Raw genomic sequence first — 25,739 nt, 5'->3', positions numbered from 1 at the left:
CAGCGCAGGCTTGCCACTGACAAAACTAAACAGAGCTCCCTGAAAGGCACAGCCAATCACATTGGCCATATTTGTCACATGATGTAGGACTCCAGTAGAGAACGTAATTTAACTCTTTCTGCACCGCTGGGTGAATGAGACGTTGACAGATCGTTTTTTTCTTTCTATCGGTTTTGTTTTTCTTTACTCGAAGACAAGGGCGTAGATTTGATTTTGGCATTGGTGGGGACGGATGATTCAACCACTGAACCCTGCCCTGTTCCCCCCCCCCCCCCCTCCTTTTTGTCTATTCAATATAAATCAGGTATCATACAAAAATAAAAATAGAGTCATGACAATAAAAGAATATGACTTTAAGGACTTAACAACATTACTTCAGTTATAGTACACCACCATCTCTTATACATTAGTACTAAGGGAACACTGAATGACCTGGTGGTTTTTGTCCATAAAACTACTCATCTAAGATTACCACAAAAGATCTCTCAGCAAAATTGTGCAACATTTTAGGCACACTATTGCCCCGATCAACTCAGTGAGCTGGGATGTTTTATTCTAAACATGAACTACTGTTACAGCAACAGACATGGACTACTGGTGCCCCACACAACAACTCAATGTCCACTATGTGAAGGAGCCAAACACTTGACTTCTCCTCTTGTTAACTGAGATAAACTGCCGGCATATTTGTTTTACATCTATACTGTCCAGTCTCTTCTGGTGAACATGTCAACACGTTATTCATGGTTACATACAATTTTAGACTGATGTGGGCCAAAGCCTAGCACATACTTGCCAACCTTGAGACCTCAGAATTAGGGAGACATTCAAAAGGGCTGTTGGGGGGGAGGAGTGGTATACATATACATATACAAAAAAATTTAATCTTAGGTAACGCTTCCAGCTCTTCAAAAATCACAGACGCTCAGAAAGGTTGACTTTTCACGGTTTATTCCTGCAGAAGACATAGAAAACACTTAACACGTGTCTTCTGGTGGTACCCGCTATTGTAGCTCCCTCACAGTGCAAACGCGCGCTGTCTCAACAGACTTACAATTAACTTTTTAACAAAGAAAAGATGGAAAACAATAATTTCTCCCATTTTACAGTCTGTCACACCGTACTTGAATACAAAAAGAAATCTTATCACTTATGAAAATACATTTCACAACCGTATAAAACAAAATAACAGGATAACAGAAGTATCACCGGCTAAACATTTCCCTCTAGTGGACAAATTAACAGTAGCGCATTACATTTTCACTTGCTTGTGCTTTACAGACAAGATGACTGTTAACAAGCTCATGTACCTGCAGAAGACATAGAAAACACTTAACATGTGTCTTCTGGTGGTACCCGCTATTGTAGCTCCTACAATGTAAAACAACATCACAAAAAGCACAGAAAAACAGTAAGTCCAAACACATTTCCTGCTATGCGCAGCAACCACTAGGGGGCCGACAAAAGCTTACTGCCAAAGAGCATAAATACGGCAGAAACACTATTTAACAGCAACCACCCTTTGTTTCAGTTACACAGTAACATCCTAACATCAATATAAACCTATATACATCGACATGTACAACTTATGTAACAACATTCACACCAGAAACCATAAAAATGCCAGAGCCTTTCATTACAGAACTTACCCTCACAGTGCAAACGCGCGCTGTAAGGAGCGGAAGCCTTAGCAGCTTCTAAACGCTAGAATAAGATCCAGTTTCTGGGTTTTCAAAATAAAATACAACAAAAATGATTAAAATCACACTTAAAATAATAATTAAGAACAGGTAAGTGCATGTTTTTCAGATGTATTTTTAATTCCGTTACACTTACAGTGTTTATTTATCGGATAAAATAAGTTAAATGTCACCGTTATTATTGTCCAGCCGGAAACAGGCCGGGGGTGTCCAAATTCAGAGGCTGCGTCTGGCAGCCAGACGCAGCTTTATGAGTGAACTTGACACATTTTATGAGTGAACTTGACTTTAAGTGACTTACAGGTTTCTTTGAAAAATACTATCTTATATCCAGGTTCTTCCTTTTTGCTGCCATCCTCCTCTCCTCCTTGCAGCGCAGGCTTGCCGCTGCTAAAACTAAACAGAGCTCCCTGAAAAGCACAGCCAATCACATTGGCCATATTTGTCACACGAGGTAGGACTCCAGTAGAGAACGTAATTTAACTCTTTCTGCACCGCTGGGTGAATGAGACATTGACAGATCTTTTTTTTTTTCTTTCTATCGGTTTTGTTTTTCTTTACTCGAAGAGATCAAATTATTGGTGGGGACAATTCAATAATCGCTGGATATTGGTGGGGACACGTCCCTTCCGTCCATGCCAAATCTACGCCCTTGCTCGAAGAGATCAAATTATTGGTGGGGACATGTCCCTTCTGTCCATGCCAAATCTACACCCTTGCTCATCAGTACAGCTTGATAATCTCTGTTTTCTCAGTTTGTTCTAACCGCGTTTCTCCTGTGCATAGACTCCTGGACCCGCCCTTGTCCCTGGATCTGTTTCCCTGGCACCGTGGCGTGGAGTGGAGTGGGTGAGAGTGCTGAAGACAAGTGTGTTTGGACTCTCTTCCCCTTTTCCCCTGGACCAATGAAAATCCCTGCCCCGTACACTGTATATAGTTTCACGTGGTTTGTTCGTAAATAAACTTCTAGTTCAGCTGGTCTGCGCCCGAGTCCATTCCGACTGCGTGACAATATAGTTACACTTGCAATTGCATGAGGCAATTGTGTTAAAAACACGCAAGATGATTACATAAATCCATGAGATGGCCAATGCCCTTTTTTCAGTGTTCCCTCATGAAAATTTAATCTAAGTAAAGCTGTCTTTCTCTTTCTGTTTCGTTACAAAATGTTCAGCTAAGCCTCTGCTATTTGTTTTCCGGGTGAATAACATGAATGGACACTTGCAAACTCCAAAACACTTGCAAAATCCAAAACACATGTAAACTCCAAAACACTTGCAAAATCCAAAACACATGCAAACTCCAAAACACTTGCAAAATCCAAAACACTTGCAAAATCCAAAACACATGCAAACTCCAAAACACTTGCAAACTCCAAAACACGTACAAAATCCAAAACACTTGCAAAATCCAAAACACATGCAAACTCCAAAACACTTGCAAACTCCAAAACACTTGCAAAATCCAAAACACATGCAAAATCCAAAACACATGCAAACTCCAAAACACTTGCAAACTCCAAAACACATGCAAACTCCAAAACACATGCAAACTCCAAAACACATGCAAACTCCAAAACACTTGCAAACTCCAAAACACTTGCAAAATCCAAAACACTTGCAAAATCCAAAACACATGCAAACTCCAAAACACTTGCAAACTCCAAAACACATGCAAACTCCAAAACACATGCAAACTCCAAAACACTTGCACACACTTGGTGTGGATAATTTTGCCGAAAAAAAACGGCGGAAGCGGAGCCGCCGAAGAGTAAACTTTCAGAAGTAAGTACTGAATATTATGTCACTTATTTATGCGCAAATGTTTTTATAATGAAGAACATTAAAACATTACTGTTTTAATGTTTACTTTACTTCAGAATATACGCCGTTCAATAGTTGACTTTAATCTTACAAAGAATGTGATGATTTTATGGATAATTAAAGTCAGTCATATATCCACAAACACAACAAGCTGAAAGTCAGTGATGCTGCTCGGTTTGCAGTCCTGAATATCACGGCACAAGCAGGATTCACTGCACTGTTAATGTTAGCTATGTTATATTGCTGCCTCTGTTCGGTGGTGTCGAGCCAAACGGACTTTAACGTGTGTTTGAACGAGCTGACGGTTCACTCGTTAAGATGAAAGAAAGATGCTTTAATTAGAGGAGTCACACATGTGTCCACTGTACCATCTGGGAACTCTTCTTGTTTAGCACTCGTAATAACACAAACAATAAATCCTCCTTCTCTTGTGCTGTTCTGTAGCAGTGTATACACCTGAGACTGTCACCTGTCTGTCTGTCCTGCACTCTCTCTCTTTTTCTTTCTCTCTGATTGTGTAATAAAAGTATGAACATTCATTTATAAGTTACACTTGTGTTTCAGTCCTGCAGCTTATCACACATTGGATTTCCATGTGTGACAACTGCAAGTGTCCAGAGTGAGGACAGACTGAGGGACCCACTGCTGCACATCATCTGTGAGGCTTTGCACCCCTGATGATCCATCAGGACAAACTCAGCAGTGTGTGAGGAAGAGGAGGAGGAAGAGCCAGCAGCAGCTGACAGATGGAGAGAATAGACAGACTGTTCCCTGTATGTGAAGGACTGCTAAGAAAGATTAACATAACTAATTGTCTCTCCTGAATCAGTCTTATTAGGTAATGTTCAAATAATGTTATCATTCCAGTGTTTTCAGTGTGGGAGAAAGTACTCAGGGCCTTCAGGTTACACACTATGAAAGGCAGCAACAAGTTTAATATTCAGAAACCTAAAGTATGTATCAGCAGCAGAATGGAGCTAAAAATAAATGTTTGTTTCAGTTCTATGAAGCTTTGAGTATTTTGGATTAGTAGTACTGCTGTGTTTGTTGCATCATATTGATGTAATTGTTTATATGCTTTATATATTCTGAGGTAAGTTGATCTATAGTTTTACATCATATTCTATAAGGATGTTATGTGTTTGTATACTTTCTGCCCAGTTTGACCCATTTAGCAGAAGTCAGCCTGTTTAAGGCTCTGATATCTGTTCTGTATGACTTAAAGCAGTTATGACATGGTCTGATTTTCTCACCCAATAAAGGAATATTTAATATATCGGTCTACTCTTCATTCTATCAGAAACAGTTATCACAGCTCGTACATTTTCTTTTTATAAATATATGTAAGCAATGAGCCAAATTTAGAAATGCCAACATACTGAAGGAACAACATTTGTCTCTTATATATGATACACTTATATATGCACTGTCAAAGATACTTGTCTTTGAGTGAAGATTTAAGGTGATAAGACATATAAATAACTGCAACTTGAATCTGTACTGAGGCTCAGTATTTGACACAGAGTTCATGTTCACTGCTGTAATAGCTAATAATGATTAATATAATAACTATAATATTGGCCATATTATATTTACATTACCAAAGTGATATGACTTTAGTCTCATGAACAACATTAGCTAATTGTTATTTACTAACTAATCTTAAATGACTGTTCAGTACAGAAATGAAGCCCAAAAATCATGTTTTACTGTCCTGTGGTCTCAGCCTCAGATACTTATCAAATCACACAAAGCTCTTGTAGAAACAAACAAACAAAAGAACAAAATATGTTCTCCTTCATTTCTGTCAAACAAAGTCGTATGACACGTTTCCAGCGGTTAGTATCATGGTTGCTAGGCGACCGTCCCATACAGACAAACTTGCCGTTTATTTTGCAAATCGAGCTCAACACTGCCCCTAGCGTCTTGGAGCACTTCCGTTGTGATTTGGAGTTTGCATGTGTTTTGGAGTTTGCATGTGTTTTGGATTTTGCAAGTGTTTTGGAGTTTGCATGTGTTTTGGATTTTGTACGTGTTTTGGATTTTGCACATGTTTTGGATTTTGTACGTGTTTTGGATTTTGCATGTGTTTTGGATTTTGCAAGTGTTTTGGATTTTGCAAGTGTTTTGGAGTTTGCATGTGTTTTGGAGTTTGCATGTGTTTTGGAGTTTGTACGTGCTTTGTCTCTAGGGGCCACCGTACTTATCCAATAGAAATCAGCATTCGCCTGAAACCACACCCTGAACCTCTTGCTCCACCCCTCCCGTGCAGCTGAGTCACAAACCACAACCTGTGACAACAGTCAGAGCTAAAGCTTGGTTTATGTTTCACTATTAATGTCTTTAACATCAATATTTGACCCATTAATGCATACATTATTACACTTGTTACATGCAGCTCCTAAGTGCTGTGGTGGCAGATTTCTTTTTCTCATGTATTAATTACATATTTTAATCATATTACTTTAGTTTAGCAAGATCACTCCTGACACCAATTTTATGCATGCCTGTAGAATTTCATCACAAGGGGGCCCCAACTTTCATTGCACCTTCACAGAAGGTTCATTGTAGACTTGAAGATCTCCAGACATCCTGCTCTTAGGGAGGTGATGGCCAAGCAGAAAACAAGGGCATAATTCTCTCTGTGAGGGAGGGGGTTTAAGGATGGGGCTGATGGTATAGTCCCCCCACCCCCCGTGAGAGGGGCCAACATGTAAAAGTTTGTGGAATGTCTTTGTCTGTCTCTCTGTTTAAAGGTGCAAGGGCGGTGGCCACGATTCAGAGATCACCCTGGTGTTTGACTGGAGTGGTTCTCTCCACATTGCAATGTGTTAATTAAACCACTTCAAATTGAGCTCATTGAGTGTGTTGCAGGTTGTTAAAATTTCCACAACAGTGCACTGTCAAACATAATTAAAAAATGCTTATGAATATGATTTTAATATTATTTTGAACCAAAAAAAGAGATTGCTGTAAAACCCATGAGTCTGGGTTAAAATATTACTACTCAGGTGAGTTTATGGTCATAACAACTGTGAGATTATTCTGCTATTATATGCTACCTTATATCTGTAATTGAAGTAGTTGAATTATGATACTGCTGTAGGTCATATAATATCCCTTAGTCTAGATTGTGTGATGTGTATGTAGTTTAGTTTCCATTATACTTCTGAATTAAAAGAATGTGATAATCATTAGATTTGTTAGATAGGTGTATTATTCTGTATCACTGATCTGCTGTGAATGTGTTACACTGTTTCTTGACATCTTATACTGCTGAACCATGAAGAGAATGTTGGGTGCAGAGGGCCTTGTTGTGCTGATAATAGAAGAGACAGACCACATTCCATACCCCCACCTTTACAGAGAGCAGAAAGACAGGGAGCCAAGGCCATGTCAGGCTCGCTAGGAGTTAGAAAACATGTGAAGGTTTAGATTTTATGACTGGGGGGGGGCAACAGAGGTTATAAGAGCTTGAGAAACCCTCCACCATTTCGAGATTTGCTGTGACCCTCTTCATGCATGTCTCCCCATCCAGATGGTTTATGCTCAAAAGTGTTGAATTGTGTGTAATAAAGTAATTGTTGATTGAGCATTTATACACCGAGTATTGTCCTTCCTTCAGCCCAAAGATCAAAAGAATTGGGGGATTTTAACACAACAAAGCTTGTTAAAAGAATTCAAAACTGACTTCTGGTAGTAAATGAAAAATAAACAGTGGCCTCTTGTGGCTCTATAACAACATTAGTTTGATTTTCTTTTATGCTAGTGTCAGGCTGCTACATGATTTTGTCACTTGGGCAAAGAATGAGCAACAGCAAAAGCTTCATGTTTCTGAAATACTGTAGTATAAAAGCAACTCTTGAGTAGTTGTCCTTATGGAAAGCTAGGAAAGCTTCTTCTTGTCCTGATTTGCTGAACTTTCTGGAGGTGTGATGACCAATGTCCTCAGCAGTGAAATTCTTTATAACCAGAAAACAGTCTACCATAACACTTAGTGTGTCTGATTTACGTTTGGCATTTTAATGAATCTTCCCAAATTAAAGCGGATGCTGCTGAGAACAAATAAAACAAATACTGGTTATTTGAATAGGATTATTCAAATCCTGTATTTGTAGCAAACTGCATTGATTATTATTACCTGTTTAGTGAAGAGTCATTACTGTAAACACCTGAATTTAATTATCATGCTTCACCAATTTTTTACTTTGTGACAGATTCCAAAATAGAGTTAATTTCCTGTGATCTTTAGAGCTATATTTTTTTCTTTGTAATGTGTAATCATAAATAGCTGTTTAATAATGTAACAGCAGCAATAATGAGGTTAATTTGTGATGTCACTCATATATAGTTGATTAAATATGGAGAGAAATTTGCCTCAAAAGGGTTGCAAATGCGTACGATATGATCCAAGTGTAAATTGAGCTTTACAAATGTGTACAATGATTTGTGTATATCCAAACCTAAATGAATACTGATGATTTACAGACAAATTATTATATTCAGCTTCATGAATCGCAGGGGAACAGGGGAAAAAAGTGAGCCTGTGTTAAGCTGCGTTGAAATTTACTATCTGTAAAGTTGGTTGATTCAATTGGTTCATTCAGGATGTGAAACAGAAAAAAAGAGAAATTCAAGATGAATTTAATTTAATTTAATTTAATTTAATTTAATTTTTCTGAAGTTAACTACTTCATTTGAACATGCTCAATTTTCAATGGTTATAATGTCACCAGTCATACACACATGTTCAGCTCTATATTGCGTGACCAAAAATTATTATTGAATTATTTGTCAAATTACTTGTCAAATTTTCTCTAACTGGACCTCTTTAAATTTTAGTTGAATACGCCTGTGCTATTTGTTTTTTCATTCTAGTGAACTAGTGAATCGTTAATGAAAACATTTTCTCACACTAATAAATGTCACAGTGTCTAAAATAGTCCCTCTTGGAAAGAGATGCTGCAATGATTTCCTGTGTCACTTCCTTATGTTACTCATAGTGAAAATATAAAAGAAGTCAAAGGTCACAGAATGATAGTTTCATGGTCCTTTTGAATTTGGGACAAATGTTTTTTGTTTTATATTATTACTTTAGTTGTTAATTTCTGCGTGTTTTTTAGTTCCAGAAAAGGGAGGAAGGTGGAGACTGTAGGTTAAAATAAGTGACTGTATGTCTGCAGCTCTTCTTTCTTGTGATGGGTTATATTAATACAAAAAAAAAAAAAAGATTACCTCTATTTATTTTTTAATTACTTCTGAAAATGTGGCTACAAAAACAGCAGCAGAGCTCTGGTTTGTGTCCTGTAGTATACAGTACTATATTTTTAAATGTTACCTGATACTGTAATTAATGTTGTCCATCTGTGGGATCAGCACCCTAATACAGGATGTCTGGACAGGTTCTAATCTTATGATTATTACCCAGCAGGCAATGCAGAGTTCAGACAGAGCCAGTGTGGGTGAGGGGAGTCACCCAGTTCTAACTGTTTCAAAATTATATGAAGGTCTACCCTGCATATCTCTGATTTTATTTTTTTAAAAATATAAAAAAAAACAAAAACGGGGATATTAGAAGCCCCGCAGTCCAATCATCCATCAGGGACATCTGCTAACAGCACCTCCCCCCTAGACTGTGTCAAGTGAAGAACGTCCACACTGCAGGCAATGGCGTGGGAGCCACGCATGGTGGATCAGGTAGTGGGGCTGCAGAAAACGGCGTGGAAACCACAGGTGGTGGCTGACCGGACTCACCAGAGACTCACCTGCTGTCTGCCGCCACAGAGACAGATGGCTGGAGCAGCCCCTCGGACCCTCCAGCAGGAACAGAGGACAGCTGGGGTGGCTCCCGGACCCTCCAGTGGAGACAGATGGCTGGAGCGACTCCTCGGACCCTCCAACAGAGACAGACGTGGGGCCAGCAGGTGCAGAGGCCCCTGGCTAAACAATCGGCAGAGTAGATGACTGAGCAGGTGCAGAGCAGACGGCTGAGCAGGTAACTGAACTGGAGACTGAGGAGGTGATTGAGCTGATGAGTGAGCTAAGGTTCGAGCTATGGATGAAAGTTTAAGATGTATTGACTGATGTAATGATGGTAGTAATGGTGGGTGAGATGGTGGATTAGCAGGTAGCTGTGCTAGTTCTCCTGAGCCTCCAGAACATGAAGAAAACTGCTGGATGGGCTCACTTGAGCCTCCAGCGAGGTCAGAAACGGGTTCAGGCACCTGCCGGACTCCTGCTGCTCCCACTCCCACTCAATTATATATTTATTATATATATATTATATATTTATTGTTCACGTGGTATCGGACAGGACATTTTGCCTGATAATTATTTTTATCCTCCTGTAACTTTACTGTATAAATAGTTAAAACCTCCAAAGTTTCAGGAGTAGTTAGTCGTTATAAGAAGTGCTTGTAAACTAAAAATCAAGAATATGGGATATGTTTGTCCATGATTTGGAGATCCCAGCATGTGCTCCCGACACAGGGGAATCTTCTTCTTCTTCTTCTTTTAACTTGTTGAATATAAACATTATTTTGTGCTGATAATGCACTTCTTTTTTCCAGAACCAAAGAGTTTTTGAAATCTGCATAAAATTGCATTTTAAATTACTTTTTGAATATTACTTAAAAATACTTAGATTTAAAGTTCTTCTAAAAGTTTAAATAAAAAGATCAGTATTGCTGAACTGCAAAATATTTTGGGTGCAAAGTATTTTTTGCATACAAGTATAACAGAATAGCTTTAGTGTTTTGCTTTTTAAACTTTTTTTTTTTGAACTTGTATAAAATGCAGCAACACATTAAAAAAAAACAGTTTTATTGATCATAAAATAGACTATAGCGGATTCATATCGGTATCGGCAGATATCCAAATTTATGATATCGGTATCGGACATAAAAAAAGGGGTAACGTGCCATCTCTAGTAATTAGTTACTAATTACTGATTACTTCTCTTAGAAAGTAATCATGTTACTTTACTGATTACTTATTTTCAAAAGTAATTGGTTACTGTATTACTTAGTTACTTTTTAAAAACACAACCTGAATACACATATACATATACAATAGACCTTTCAGGCCGATTCTACTTTTTTTCCTGCATAATCCATCATGTGAAATTAAATAAAATAAAAAAGTCTTTTAAAATTTGTTTTATAAATTTTAATATTTTAATTTTATGCACATCGCATCAAGCAAAAATTAAATTATATGAAACAGTCTTTGACTTGAAGAAATTTGTTTAACATTTAAACCTATTTTCTGCATATTCCACCGTATAAAATAAAATGATTGTTTATATTTACATTCACTCTTTCCAATAGATGCAAGTAAAACACAGCAAAAAATACATAAAATCAAAGATTCAACAGCACTAAGTCCTGTCGCTCTTAAAGCTATTTTCACCGGTTTAGCAGGAGTGGGGCCGGTGGAGGTTTTCCCTGGTGCATCTCAGTGGGGTGATCTGGGGGGTTCTCTGTGAATTTCACATTCCCGTGGCAGAGTGCTAGGTGCTTGTCCAGATTTGAAGTTTAATTTTTTGCTGTAGAAAGAAGTTTTCTTCCCACGCAGAGTGTACAGCGGATGCTAATGTTTTTGTCACTTTTTATGAAATCAAAATCAAAGTAATGTCAGTACTTCCACACTTTAAATGGTGGTACAGTCTCCCGCAGTCCATATTATCCATTGTTGATCTACACTCGTCTGCCGCTACCATGGATGTTGCACACTTGTACGTCATTGTCATGAAACAATCTCACAAACAAAATCATGGTTTAGTAATGCAGTAAAGCAGCATGCTTACGGGAAAGTCACTGTAATGTCATTACTTTTTTTGCAATAGTAATCCCTTACTTTACGCATTACTTGAAAAAAAGTAATCGGATTATTGCCCATCTCTGATTAATACAATTGTCAAGGATTTTGGGTTGTCAAGGGGTTGCTGATTGTTCTCTACACCCGTAACCTAAGTAGGTGCTCCTGCCTGACTGTAGCCTGTTTTCAATGCATTATTCTGCTCCTTTGTTGTCATTAATGTCAGTGTTTGAATACATTTTGAAAATCTTGTTCCTAGCCTTAATCAATGTGATTCTGAGATGAAACTAACAAAGGAAAAAGAAAACTGCACTGCAAAGCAATAAAGAATTTATATTTGCATCTTTGAGACTTTAGAACATGAGAACATAAAACAGGTTTCAAAGTTTTTGTTGCTGTAGATTGTTAATATGTCACAGTTGTGTGAGGGGAGCAGGAGGAATAAGCCAAATCCACAGAAACTGTCTTTGTATGTATATCAGAAACAGTTAATAATTGGGCAGAAAACAGTGACACAAATTGTGAGGAAAGATATAAGTAAAAAAATAAAACAGTTTCAATAGTTAAGAGAAAATGAGTAGACGTAAACAACAGGTATATGCAGTACTGGAAAACTTGGAGAAGTAGAGGTTATTTTCATAACAGCAGTTAGCTGTTTTCTGTTGTACTGATGTTGATGAGCAGAAGAGTCTGATAGAAACAGCAGAGTCACCAGCATTTTCATAGTTTACTTCAACATTACCTTCGTCTTAAAGAATCTTTAACAATAATGCACCTGTGGGAGGGGGGAATATATACAGCAGTGGGTTAAGCGAATGCGTTCTCTATTTTAGTAATTATTTCCTGTTTTAATTTGAAGGTTAGTTTCTTGCTGTTTTACTTCCCTCTGTTGCACCATTTTCTGCTGTCTTTGTCAGCAATATCAATAAAAAATATATAATTTTTTATTTTTATACTCACTGTGGTTTTATCCATGCGGGTTTTGCTCCCTAAAATGAGAGAATAATATCATTAAGTTTTGGATTTTTTAAAAACATTTTTGTTAGTACTAAGCATTCTAAATAAGCAGAATTTCTCAATATTGAACTGACCTTAATTCTTGTCCATATGTTGACTGCCACAACACTTATTAAAAGTGCTGCTAATCCCAAAGAGACAATAATGCACCTCAAAAAGAATAAATCTGTGAAAAGGATAAAAAGCATTAACAACATCTTGGCTGATAAATTACACAGTTTACTGCTCTCTTTAAATTCATTTACATCAACTATTCACGTTTAGTTTAATAATGTCAAATAGCTCATTATAATTTCACCTGTGTCATCATTTGATGACTGGGGCCTGAAGGTAAACAGCTGTACTTTTCCTGCCATGCTATCCATTACTTCACACTTCAAGTGTGTCAAGTGATTAAATTGAGACTTCTGTAAATACAGAGTTGTGGAGCAAGTCCTGGCGTTCCATAGTAACCAGAGGTTGTTTCAGTAATTGGTCCAGCTTCAGTAAAATTCATCAGCCACCTCACTGTGTAAGGACACCACATTCTATTTGACACCACGGAGCAAATCAGCTCCACTGTATCATTGTCCTTAAGCTCAGCCACTGAAAAAGTGATCAAATATAACACAACATGAAACAAATTATCTGTCCTCATTTATCTTGTTATGTTTCAGTTTATTTGTTTTAAAAAAGGGAATTTAAGCTTAAAATACTCACTGTGAACAACAGGCTGATCAACCACGGTCCACTGAACCATACTATCATCTCCTTTTCCTGGTATGTGTTGTAGACAGTAAAGGCGGCCAGCTTCTTCGAGTGTGCCCTTCTTTATAACCAGAGAACAGTTTGCTGTGACACTCAGTCTGTCTGAAGAGTTTTTTGCAGACATGCATGGAGAGATTGGAAGTGTAGCACCACTGAACTGGTTTAACTTGCTGTCTGTTTTCTGATATAAAGTATCAGAAAACAGACAGCAAGATTAAAATAAAGACGAGCTGCATTACTGCAAACATTTATTTTAACCTTGTGTCTTCACACATTCAACTTCCTCAATCATTTTCTTCTTTGCATGGTGCCAAACACCTTGCTGTTACAAATGCACTGTGAGAATGAACACAGTGTGTGTCCTGAAGATTCAATTTACAACAATATAGCTTTAAGAATTTCAAAGTAGTCACATTCAAATTCATTATCAATAACAACTTGACCTTGATGTCTAACAAGTGCTTTAGTTAAGCAGCCACAGATGAGATAGTTACATGACCTAAGACTCAACTTGTTCCTCACTGTAAACCAAAGTTTTTTCTGAGAACTTAAGAGGAAGTATGTTTTTGTGGCAACAGCAGCAGCAGAGCGTGGGATGTTTGACGCACTAATAATGGCCAGTTAAACATCAGGAACACAACGATAAGCTTTTGTGATGTTTCTGGGTCATTTTGACCCAGTGTTTTTGAGTTCTTGTGTTTTAGTGATATTTTGTACTGTGGTTTAGGTTCTTTAGTAGTCTTAGTCTGTTTTGAGTTTCTTATATATATTTCTCTCTGTTTAGTTCCTTGAGTATTAGATTCCCCCTTGTGTCTTTGTCCTCTGTGTCTCTCTCTGTGTGTCTGTGTTTATGTGTGTTTGTGGGGGTCCGTGTGTCCTGTTTCCATCCTTGTTTTTCATTCTATGTTCCCCCCGCCTATCATGTTTATCCATGTTTCCCCAGCCTCGCTGTCCCTCGCCTTCTTAGTGGTGTCTGTGTTTTATCCCCTTTACCTGTTTCCGTATTCCTCTCCTTGTCTTCAATCCCTTCTCCCGTGTCTGGCGTGTCTTCATGTCTGCGTGTTCCATGCTTTACTGTCAAATTCATGTTGTCACTATGTGACAGCAATAAGGCTGTTTTTTCAGTTGAAGTCCTGTCTGTGAGTTTGCATTTGGGTCCCATCCTGTCTGCTTCACAGCCACTTCATGACCGATTAATTATCTTTAACTAAAGAAGTCTCCACAATATTTATTTTGAACACATTATTTTCTCTTTAAATTAAAGCTTTTTAGGAAAAAGCTTTCCTTAAAAAATAGAATGAAAAATAAAATAATAGTACTGGAGAATGGGTATAGGGTATATTACACAGGTGACATACACACACACACACACACACACACACACAGACAGACAAAAAAACTTGAGAATGTCAGATTTTACATGCACATGATTGCTAAAATAGACTTACACAGAGATTTCTTTTAACACAGTGAAACTAATGTTAATCATAAAAAATGATGTTGTATTTATGATTCGTTTTGTAGATAAAAAATATCCCCATGACATTATACTAATAACACAACTAATATGACTTTTGTCTAGTGAGTCGATGTTCCTTGTCAGTAGAGTCTGACAGAAAAAGAGTCTCTGGGATTTTCATAGTTCATTGCTGCATCATCTTCATTTTCATTGTGGTGGATCTGTGAAGAAATGACACATTACTTATGAGAATCCGAGTTAAAAAATAAATGAATAAATAAATCCACCTTGATTGAGGGTTAATGAAGAGTACATCAGTCATTTTTTTCCTATATTTTAACCTCTGCTGAATAACAGAAATCCAAAATATTCTGAGATTGCACATATCACCCAGAGTTAATACTAAAATATAAAATAAAGGAAAGAAAGAACCACTGATTTAAATGTTAAACAATTGTTTATTGAGTTTTGTACTTACTACATACTCCATCTGACGTTTGTTCCCTTAAAAGAAAGAAAAAAGTCAGTTTCAGTTTAAGCTAACAGTTAAAATGTAAAATTAGTAAAAATATTTTTTATCAGAACCTTTAGTTCTAATCCATATCACAAGTGTCACAACAGTTATTAGAAGAGCTGCAGAGACAACAGAGACAATAATGAACCTCCCCGAACCTGCAAAGAAAATCAAATCATTAAAATAATGCACTGCTTTTGTCTGCTGTGTCTTCAAACAGACAATAGAATACATGTACAACTGTTGACAGTATGTGTTTTTTATTGGTATTTGTACATATCCTTGTCATTTAAATTTGAATTTGCATGTCTCTACTGTAAATATTAGTCCTTAAATCACTGAAGTCTTATATCACCAATCTCAAACTTCTATGTATATAGTTTAGAAGCAGCTAATTTTAAAATTGTAAAATCTTAATTTTAGTCTTAGTCAAAGCTCTGATCCTCACACAAGCCTGAGATGAAGTCTTTCCTTATCAGTGTTTTCATTTATTCATTTTTGCTTGTTTACACTGATTTTCTATTAGCATATTTACTACCAACACCTTACAGCTATTTTACTTCATTCCCTCTAATAAGTTGCAGAACAAGTTCAGCATCAAACATGGGTCAGAACATAAAGGATAATGTATAGATTTGCTTTGCCTTCTCTCATTCCATAGCTCACCAGGGCTGCATGAAGTATGATTTATTCTTTTTTTGTAATATTCATTATAGTGTAAAATGGTTGCACATGTGTAACTACATGCGTTTTTGAAAGCAAGTTAATAATTCAATTTATTTATATAACACCAAATCACAACAAGGCGCTCATAGATCACTTTCATTATCTGTTTCTTTGCTTCACAAAGACAAGCAATCACTTCTGTCTAAGCACAAAATAACTATCTATTATCTATTATGTAAAATGAAAGATAAAAATACATTACAGACACATGAAATACAGATCGATTATTGAGTAACTACCTTTCACGTCCGCATGGGTTAATGGGTTTGATATGGCTCCGAATGATTCTGTGCTGTTTTCTGTGTTTCTGGTTGGTTTCTTTGTTGTTGATTTTATCTCACCTAGAAAAATAAAATAAAATCAACCGAAAGTGCTCAAGTTCATGATTTTCATCAGTATTCAAAATAAAGTTAAAATACATGCAGTGCAAAAGTTGTTTAGTTTATTGTAGTTATCACACTGAATACACTAATTTTTTTCAGGATTTCATTAAACTGACCTGTTTTATCATCTGAAGCATCAGTGACTGCTGTTGAGAATTTAGTTGGTTCTGTCGTGCCTTCAGTTGAACTTGCTGATTTAGTTGATTCTGTTTTTGTGTCAACTGAATAAATGACAAAAACAACAACAACAGTTTGCTCAGTTAGAATATATGCCATGTTATTTTAAAAAAATCCTTTCTGTGAAAAAAATTGTTTTAAGTAATTTAAGTCCCATTAAATAGCTTATAATGATCACCATTTCTCACCTGAAGGCTGGGGACTGAAGGTAAACAGATGCTCTTCTCCTGTGACACGATTCAAAGCTTTACATTTCATCGAGTTATTCTTTGATGAGTAAGCAGACTCCATAAAATGAACAGAAGCATAGCAATCCACTCCCACTAATAGTGGATCCACATTATGATCCCTCTCCCACGTCAGTGAGTAATGACACCCCATTCCATTTGTCACCACAGAGCATTCCATCCCTGATACAGTCCCATCAGGATACTTCTGCTCAGTAACTGAAGAAGAAAAAGATCAGATGACACAAACTAGACAAATTATCTTCAAGACTCTTCTAATGATTATTGTTTCCATTTTTAGCCTTAAAAATACAATTTGAGCTGATTTTTTTTCTTTTACTAGAATACTCACTGTTAACAACAGACAGGTCAACCACAGTCTGAACCACAGGAACTTGATTTTCTGATTTGTATTGCTGACAGTAATAATGACCAGCATCCTCAACTGTGACCTTCTTTACAACCAGAGAACAGTTGGCTGTTATACTCAGTCTGTCTGAATACTTTTGGCCTTTTTCACCTGTCGCCTCGGGCGAGATCTCTAATACCTGCCTACCAAAGGACATCCACTTAATACTGCTACAGTTTTCCTGAATGGCATTCATGTTTAAACAAGGCAAAGTGGCATCTTCTCCAAGTCTCTTTAAAATGTATATTTCAGTTGTTGGGACAGCATAACAGAAATCTGTAAAACAAATAAAGATAAAAACTAATTTTGAAGTCACAGTGAAGATGAATGAAACATAGAGTCCAAGAAAACAGTCATAGTTGTCTAATTTGCTCTAAAACTGGGTTAATGAATATTGCATTATTATGACAACTATGTTTCCTTGCAATGAAAGTATTTTCTGTTTTCTCACCTGCAGTTGGAATCATTAGCATTAGACAGAAGGACATTAGAATCCATCCATCTTCAGCCATTGTGCCTCTCTGTCTGAGTTAAACCTAGTTCCCGAGTTCAAATGTCAGAGTATCAGAACTGGTCTGTCTGTCTGTCTGTAGTCTGCAACAATCACCACACAGAACAGTTTACTAGGATGCAGACCATTTATATTTGTACCTCCTTGAGTAGGTGATGTCACTTCCTCATCAAACCATGTCACTTCCTTATTATAACTTCACTTACTTACTTATGTTGATGTTAACCTTATATATGTGGAGATATATCAGTTTTTCATGTCATCTCTCATTCATGAAGATATTATAAACAAGTGAAAGATCATATCAAGACTCAATAGCTATCACACAGTGCATTTGTGATGTTTTTGGCACCTTAAAAGCAAATGTGTGAAGAAGTGGACTGTATTATTATTGTGAAGTTAAATTTATGGGACAATGTAGATTTTTAAAATGTATTTATTTATTTTAAAATTTGGATTATAAAACAAACAGCACATAAAAACAGGGAAGAGAACAGTCAAACTCAGTGTCTGTCTAGAGTGTCTGTCTAAGTAGGAACATATGGAGCTGCAGAAGTAAGACTTTTTTATGGTCCTGTTCCTCATTTTACAGTTTTATTCCTGAGAAGCGGAGGGGAAGTATTTTTGATGAAAACGGTAACAAGAGCAACAGAGAGAAACATAAAAAAAAAATTAAAAAAAAACTTTTAACATATTTTTCTTTTCTTTTAAAAGATTTTAGTACGTTGATAAGCTGATGAAACGATAATTGTTACAGTCTTAATAGCAAGTCTTCTCGGAATTGTTCAGAACAGCATATGTACTCTCCAAATGAAATGTTTTTAAATGATTAACTTTTTACAATTGTTGCGACCCGGCTGAAAAGCCGCAACATAACTAAGGAGATGAACACAAACAAGGCCACCCTGAGGGGAGTCAGTTAAAAAAAAAAGTTTATTACAAACTTTAAACAGAAAACTGACAGGGCTGTGTTCAACACGTCACTGGGCAACCAATTAACTCATTAGGCAAACACAGGTGGGTAAAACAAATGACAACTCTAAACAGGCTAAGCTCAACCATACACCGGGGTAACCGGTGTATGGTCTCCCGCTAGCCAATCGTCAGAGAGTCCTGGCACTCTTGGACTTGCTTGAAGGGAAAAGGGCGGTCTCACTCCCTCTGAGGCCCAGGGCCGTAACACAATATACATTTTTATCATCTAGAAATATTTACTGTACTGGAAAATTTGCAGTCGTGTCACTGCTTACAGTACATTGTGTTTGGGAGGTTAGTCCTGTTACATTCATACTGTAAGTACCATGTACTATGAAGTGAGTATACACAAAATATCGTTATCTGTCTGTAAGTTTTTTGGCTTCTTTATCTTTTTCTGGCTTCATTTACCATATCTTCGGTATTCACAAAGGTATTCATCAATTGTATAAACCCAGGATTTATCAAAAAAATGGCAACAACAGCAGCAGAGCTCTGAACATCTTCCAATGCAATACATATTAATTTACATTATATTGCTTGTGTTTATTTCTGACTTTAGCTTGTATTCAGCATTTAGTATGTCCTTTTTCTTTAATAATATCCACATTAATTAATTACTACATTATTTATTTATTTATTAAGTGTGTGTGACCAAACTGTGTATCCTAAAAAGGGAGGGGTTGTGATTTGAAGGGCAAAAACAGGAAGTTGTGAACCAAAACCTGTTTTTTGAAAGATGGAAAACACCACAATTTTTAGAAACTCACAATCTAACTGTTCACAAAAACAAATCAGCAAGACTACCAAGTAATAACATGAACTAGGTACATGGACACGTGTTTGCCATGCCTGTCATCCTATAGACCGGGAGATTATACTGCCCACATGTAACTGTGTATGGCCTGAAAGACAAAAGGCCTCTGGTGGGTGAAAGGGGCGATCCAAGTAAAGAAGAAAAACAGAAGAAGAATGGCAATATGGGAACGTCTATATTTATCTGGGAACGGTTCTGTCTAGCTGTCGAAACTCGGATACAGGAGGATTACTGTGGTTTTCACCACAGTTGCAGGACCCTAGACCAGGTCTTTACCCTCTTGAGGATTCTTCTGGTTCCATGAGAGTTTGCTCAGTCAGTCTGAGTCAGTGTTTTTCTCGACTTACAGATGGCATTCGACTGTTCTGTGGGACGTGCTCCAGAAGTATGGAGTGTCTGGCTTGCTTCTACAAGCTATACGGTCCTTATACAATCGTTGCAAGAGCTTGGTTCACATTGCCAGCATAGTCTCTTACTCAAAGTTGAGCTGGAGCGGTTTAACCCTGAAAAAAGGTGGTTTAAAAAAGGTGGCACTTTGTTTTGTAAGGTAAAACCCTAGAGTATTAGAAAGAAACCCCAACAATCCCACAATCCCCTATGACAAAACACTCGGGGATAGTGGGAAGGAAACCCCCTTTTTACAGGGGAAAACGTCCAACGGAACCAGCCTCAGAGAGTTGGGGGCGAGGGGAAAGACAAGAGAGCACAGAGAGGTGGGATAGGGGGTCAGAAAAGCCTTGTCACATTTATTCTGGTTATCTATTATATTCAGACAAAGGCAGAAGACATCATCTCACAACTCAGTTTAAAATGGACATTCTGTTTCGAGATACTGTTGAGAAAATGGAAGAGGAAAAACACGTTTTACTAAAACAGATATTTTTAATAATTGCAAATGAATATATTATTGTTAAAGTATATTTCAGTGCTTTCAAAAATATGCTCTGTATCCCTACCTACAACCTGAAACATCAGGATCAGACATGATGATATTTTGTCCCATCTTAGTTGAACCAACACTCTCAACTCTCAGGTCATCTGAGCTGCTTCCTCTTAAAGATTATTTGCTGATGTAAATACTCACATTTAAGTCAATTTTATTTTCTCTATATGAATCACGAAATGAATGTATATTAGAAAACAGGAGGTACATAAAAGTTGAAAGTTAAAAGGTTAAAGTTAAAGTTTCTTGTTCCTTGTTGCAGCTCTTTAGCAGTTTTTCTAAGAACTAAAAGGGAAGTATTTAGAATGTGGCTACAAAAGCAGCTCTAATAATAACCACAAAACCACCCAAAACAAAAAAGGTTAACACACTGGTAAACTGGCTGAAGGCAGATAAGCATGTGTTCTTAATATTACTGAGCACATGATTTCTTCTCTTTGGATTAATATGTTTGTCTCTATGCTTTTTCTAATATTTAAGTTAATTAGGTTTTTTCCACTGTGACATAATGTTCCCACCAGATAAAACAGCAATTTAATAATAAAGAGATGCCAATAATTTTATTTGATGTGCCACAATGTATGTGTATGGCCTGAAAATGTGTATGTTTAATGTCTATGGCCTGAAAGACAAAGGGCCTGTAGTGAAAGGGGGACACAAGTAAAGAAAAAAATAGAAGAAAAACATCTGTATTTTTCTGGGAAAGGTTCTGGAAACGAGAGTCTGTCTAGTAGTCGAAACTCAGATACAGGAGGAATACTGCGGTTTTGGCCCTGGACCAGCACTTTACCCTCTCAAGGATTTTTGTGGGTGCATGGGAGTTTGCTCAGTCTAAATGTGTTTTGTGGACTTGGAGAAGGTATTCAACTATGTTCCCCAGAGTGTTCTGTGGGAAGTGCTTCAGGAGTATGGGATGTCTGGCATGTTGCTACAAGCAGTACGGTCCTTATACAACTGTCGCAAGAGCTTGGTTTGCATTGCCGGCTGTAAGTCAGCCCATTCCTGGGGGGTCAAGGACTCCGCCATTGCTGCCCTTTGTCATCCATTCTATTTGTAATTTTTATGGACAGAATTTCTAGGCGCAGCCAAGTGGCACAAGACTTTCACTTTGGTGATCTCAGAATCTCGTCTCTGCCTTTTGCAGATTATGTGGTTCTGCTGGCTTCATCATGTGGTGGCCTCCAGCTCACACTGGAGCGGTTCGCAGCCAAGGTGTGATGCAGCAGAAATGAGAGTCAGCAACTCCAAGTCTGAGGCCATGGTTCTCCGCTGGAAAAGAGTGGAGTGCCCACTCCTTGTCAGGGATGAGTTGATGCCCCAAGTTGAGGAGTTTAAGTATTTCAGGGTCTTGTTCACAAGTCAGGGGGGAGGGAAGAGGGAAAATGACAGATGGATTGATGCTGCGGCTGCAGTGAGGTGGACGCTGTACCGGTCCATCGTAGTGAAATAAGACCTGTAAAAATGCGAGTGTAAAAGCAAAGGTCTTAATTACTCTAAGTCACTACACAGCAAATTCAAAAGTGTCAAATGTTTTGGTGTTAGTAGACTTCTTGCAAAAGTAGAGTTAATTTTACTCTAAGTAGAGTCACATTCTTTTAATGTAACTCCGAGGTGTAAAATGATAGTAGTTACAATCGAGTGTTAAAAATTAGTGTTTCTATGTCAAATCTGGAGGTGTTACAATGGAAACATTAACTCTTGACCTCTTAACTCCGAACTCCTAGAGGGGCTATGACACTAATAGAGTAAATTCATAGACTCCACCCCCAGCACCACAGATTCCGATCCAAGCTGAAGTGAAGCCGTTTCAGAACATTTTGCTCTACATATTTCTGAGTTGTTTGCCATGCTTGGTAAGTCATTTTTTTGTGAGATTGTTTCAATTATTATTATTAGCTTTTACTTCTGTGGCTTTTTGGAGTTGAGACAAAGCTGTGTGAAAGGCATTAGCCACGTTGCTCTGTGATAGCATAATAATCTGTTTTAGCTAGCTGAAATGGATTGTCTGCGGGCAAATAGTACAGCCTTGAAAAAAGCTTGCATATGAATTTTCAGTCAAGTTTTTGGTTAACTTAAATACACCTAAAACAATGTCTAGATTGTTAAATGTTAGTATAATGGTGCTACTTCAAGCCTGAAAACGATCTCCCACAAAAAAAAACGAGCAAACAGCAGTAGCAGATGTCCTGACTGGGTTGTACGTTTAGATCCCTCCAGTTTTGTACACACGGTTTAGGTAAAAATGAAAAAGATTGAGTTTTTAAATTTAGTTCAACATTAACTGTTGTCTGTGTTCTTCAGTTGTTTGAGAGAGCACCATTTTAACAAACATGTTCGGGTAGAATATTGCCTTTAAATATGGGCATTGGATTCGTATCTGGAACCTTTTGGGAAAATACAAGTTATAGCTCAAAAATGATTCTTTTTTTCTCTTTTTTTTCTTTTTTTTTTTACTGTGCTGCAATTGATTACCAGATTATTTGTGCAATTAATTAGTGCACAACTAATTTTTATTGAATCTCCACACAGGATATGCTTGTGAAGGTGGAATATGGGGGAGAGCAGAAGTGATGAATGGAGGACATGCATATTGTATTGAAGAAAAGAACAACGAGCATGCTGTTGCATTTACCTATGTCAGATCGTTTGATAAACAATATTCTAATGAAAGTGAGAACATGTACATTGCTCCATATTGTTACATGTTTCAGAAAATGTTTTGAAATTGTAGTGCACAGTTCAAAATAAATGTTTTTCAAAAACCATTGCCTCTTTGTAATAAATGTTTATTTCCAAAGGAATTTCTAGAAGTTCAGAAAAGTAAAATTCAAACTTTTTAGAATTAATTAGAAGATAACTCTTATGTAGTTAAACTAGAATACTCTGTGAGAGTTAGTATATAAACTCTTAACACCTAGTTAGCATTAATAAGTGTTAAATTATCAACTCCAGACAGATTTGGTACTTAACACTAAATCAGAGTTAACTATCAACTCTCCAATAAGAGTTAAATTAACTCTCTCTGGTGTGGACCCATATAGACACTTTAAAAGAGTTGAAATCAAATCTGACAGTGTTAATTTGGACATGCTGGATTTGCTGTGTACCTTAACCTATGGTTATGAGCTTTGGGTAGTGGCTGAAAGAACCAGATCCTGGATACAAGCAGCAGAAATTAGCTTTTTCCAAAGGGTGGCTGGCCTCTCCCTTAGAGAAGAGAGAGGGTAAGGAACTCAGCCATGCAGGAGGGACTCAGAGTAGAGCCACTACTCCTCCACATCGAAAGGAGCCAGTGGAGTTGGTTCGGCCATCTGAGAACAATGCTAAAAAAGTTCCTCCTGGGCAAAAAAGCTCCGGGCCAGACTCAGGCCACGCTGGCAGCCTGGGAAACCCTCGGTGTTCCCCCAGGTAACCTAAAGTAGGTGGATAGAGAGAGGGAAGTCTACTCAGACAGCTGCCCATCTGGCTCTGGATAAGTAGAAGAAAAAGGATAGACAGATGGATGTATGATTGACAATTTACTATTAGCAAAAGCACATGTAGATAAGGCGCTAAAGTACTAAACAGAGATTGAGGCAACTGTTGTTTTTATTTGGATCTATATCAATAAAATTGAATTGTAAATTGAATTGTATCACTATAAACTGGATGTTAAGACCTTTTGCCCTCTCTCAGAGAGGTAAGTTGGGGGTACTTCAATCTCTTTCCATCCCACCTGTTTCAACATGTGTCTCTGTCTCGCTTATATCTTATCTTCAATCTCAAACAGTATCAGAACTGCTCTGTCTTTAAGATTGTCTGCACAACTCACTGAGTAGTTCCTCAGATACAAACTATTTATTTTTGTATTCCTTGGAGGAGTGATGTTACGTCTTCATCATGAATTTTCACTTCTTCATTTTAATGTCACTTACTTTGTTTTGTTGACTTTTTACATGGGGCAGTATCAGTTTTTCATGGACAAGTCTGCTGACAGAAGAGTGGCTGATTTTAAAGACAGAAAAATAAAACTTTTAAGGAAATTTGAGGGGGTTAAATACATAATATAGGGTGAAAGACAACGCTGCTGCAGACAAATTAGTGGTGTCTGTAAAAACACAATACAGCAGTGTAAAAAAGGCTATAAAAATGTGCTTGCACTTTAAACACCATGACATTTAAGAAATTATCAACACGCAAGTTTTATCCCTTTTTTTATCTTCTGCCTTATGCACTTTGAATTTAAGTATAATGAAATGTGCTATATAAATAAAATTGCCATGGTCAGTATGCCTGGAAAAGTGTTAATATATTAATAAAGTTTTCCCAATTTGAAGCTAGAGGAAAAATTTGGCTGAGTAGCTGAGCTTCTCAACTTCTTAATATGACAGCTGTATCATTTTACTATGTTCTAACAAATGAATGTTTAAGTGTACATGTTAATCTTCAGCCTTGGTGGTGTTTAACAATCTGACAACAACAATTCAGATATGGACCTTTTCTATATGGAAATTTGATATAAGGTCAGCAAATACAAATATGTATCTTGTTCTTTATTTAAATGTCAGAGAATAGATTAGTCAGTAAACAGTATTTAAATGTTGATTGAAAATAAGTGTGGGTTAGGCTGAGACAGTCATGGGTTACCTCTCCTGGCCCACTTTATCCAACCGGTCTAAAAGGAAACGTGGTGAGGGAAGTTGAGTGCCCTGCATTGCCCCCACCTAAGCCACAGCATATGGGTGAACATTATGCACAGCCCTGGCCTCAGCCAGATGTTTAAAGATGTGTTAGAACAGCTGCATGGAGGCTTCATATGAACACAAGGTTCAAGGTTCAAGGTTCTTTATTTGTCACATGCATAGTTATACAAGCATAACACACAGTGAAATGTAGCCTGACACGCTCCTCAACATGTGCAAAAATGGGGGGGGGGGGGGGGGGGGGGGGGGGGGTAGAGGAAGAACATTATATATAGTATATACATTAGGTGAATGTGCAGTAGTAGCAGCAAGCAGGTGAATTCTGTACGTTAAGTGAATTAAATAAGAATAGACAATCTGACTATTTTACATGCTGTTTGTTGATTACAAACAGCTGCCATGTGGTTTCATGTAGTTAAATGCAAGGAAACGTGCAAGAAATTAATTTAAAAAACAAACAAACCATAAAACAGCTAGATAAATGAGGTAAACAATATAGGAAAGTGGAACTGACTGCAGGTATATGCAGGAGAGCAAACTAGAAAACTGAGAGCAGTATCTTGTTTTAATCACATGTTGTATCTTGTAAAACATGTAATTAGAGATAACTTCAAGTTTAACCAGTTTTAATATATTGATATGATTCTAAAGCAGTGTACATAAGGTTTATACTTATTCTTTTCTTGCTTTCAGAGCATCTAATATTATAATGGATGCAGCTGAAAGAATAAGAGGAAAACCATCCTACGAACTATTACTATTCTATTACTTACACTCACACACTTCTGCTTTGGCTGCAGCTGTGATTTTT

The 25,739-nt window shown here is 37.3% G+C and overlaps 2 protein-coding genes across 2 annotated transcripts in view; both read right to left on the bottom strand.

Moving 5' to 3' along the window:
• LOC134642720 (uncharacterized) overlaps positions 1-25,739 on the bottom strand; it is a 244,022-nt gene that overhangs the window by 105,345 nt on the left and 112,938 nt on the right. The gene's annotated exons all lie outside the window — the stretch shown is intronic.
• LOC134642694 (uncharacterized) lies at positions 14,685-17,001 on the bottom strand. The gene is made up of 7 exons (XM_063494644.1): positions 16,944-17,001; positions 16,553-16,810; positions 16,304-16,408; positions 16,044-16,145; positions 15,150-15,236; positions 15,043-15,068; positions 14,685-14,785 (listed from the first exon to the last, which is right to left on the bottom strand). Exons 2-7 carry the CDS (start codon positions 16,770-16,772, stop codon positions 14,705-14,707), a joined length of 621 nt encoding a protein of 206 aa, XP_063350714.1. The 5' UTR covers positions 16,773-16,810; positions 16,944-17,001; the 3' UTR covers positions 14,685-14,704.

The sequence above is a fragment of the Pelmatolapia mariae genome, linkage group LG15, assembly GCF_036321145.2.
Source record: "Pelmatolapia mariae isolate MD_Pm_ZW linkage group LG15, Pm_UMD_F_2, whole genome shotgun sequence".
In the NCBI taxonomy this organism is placed as follows: Eukaryota; Metazoa; Chordata; class Actinopteri; order Cichliformes; family Cichlidae; genus Pelmatolapia; species Pelmatolapia mariae.
Note: the sequence above shows the minus strand (reverse complement) of the source record. Positions and strands in the feature narration are given on the sequence as shown.

Bases quoted from the DNA above. Each gene is read 5' to 3' on its own strand.
- LOC134642694 (XM_063494644.1), bottom strand. From the start codon at position 16,772: ATGGAATGCTCTGTGGTGACAAATGGAATGGGGTGTCATTACTCACTG. The intron at 16,409-16,552 runs GTGAGAAATGGT...TCATTTATTCAG, and splicing joins CTTCAGTCCCCAGCCTTCAG to TTGACACAAAAACAGAATCA. The intron at 15,237-16,043 runs GTAGTTACTCAA...TTTTCTTTGCAG, and splicing joins AACCCATGCGGACGTGAAAG to GTTCGGGGAGGTTCATTATT.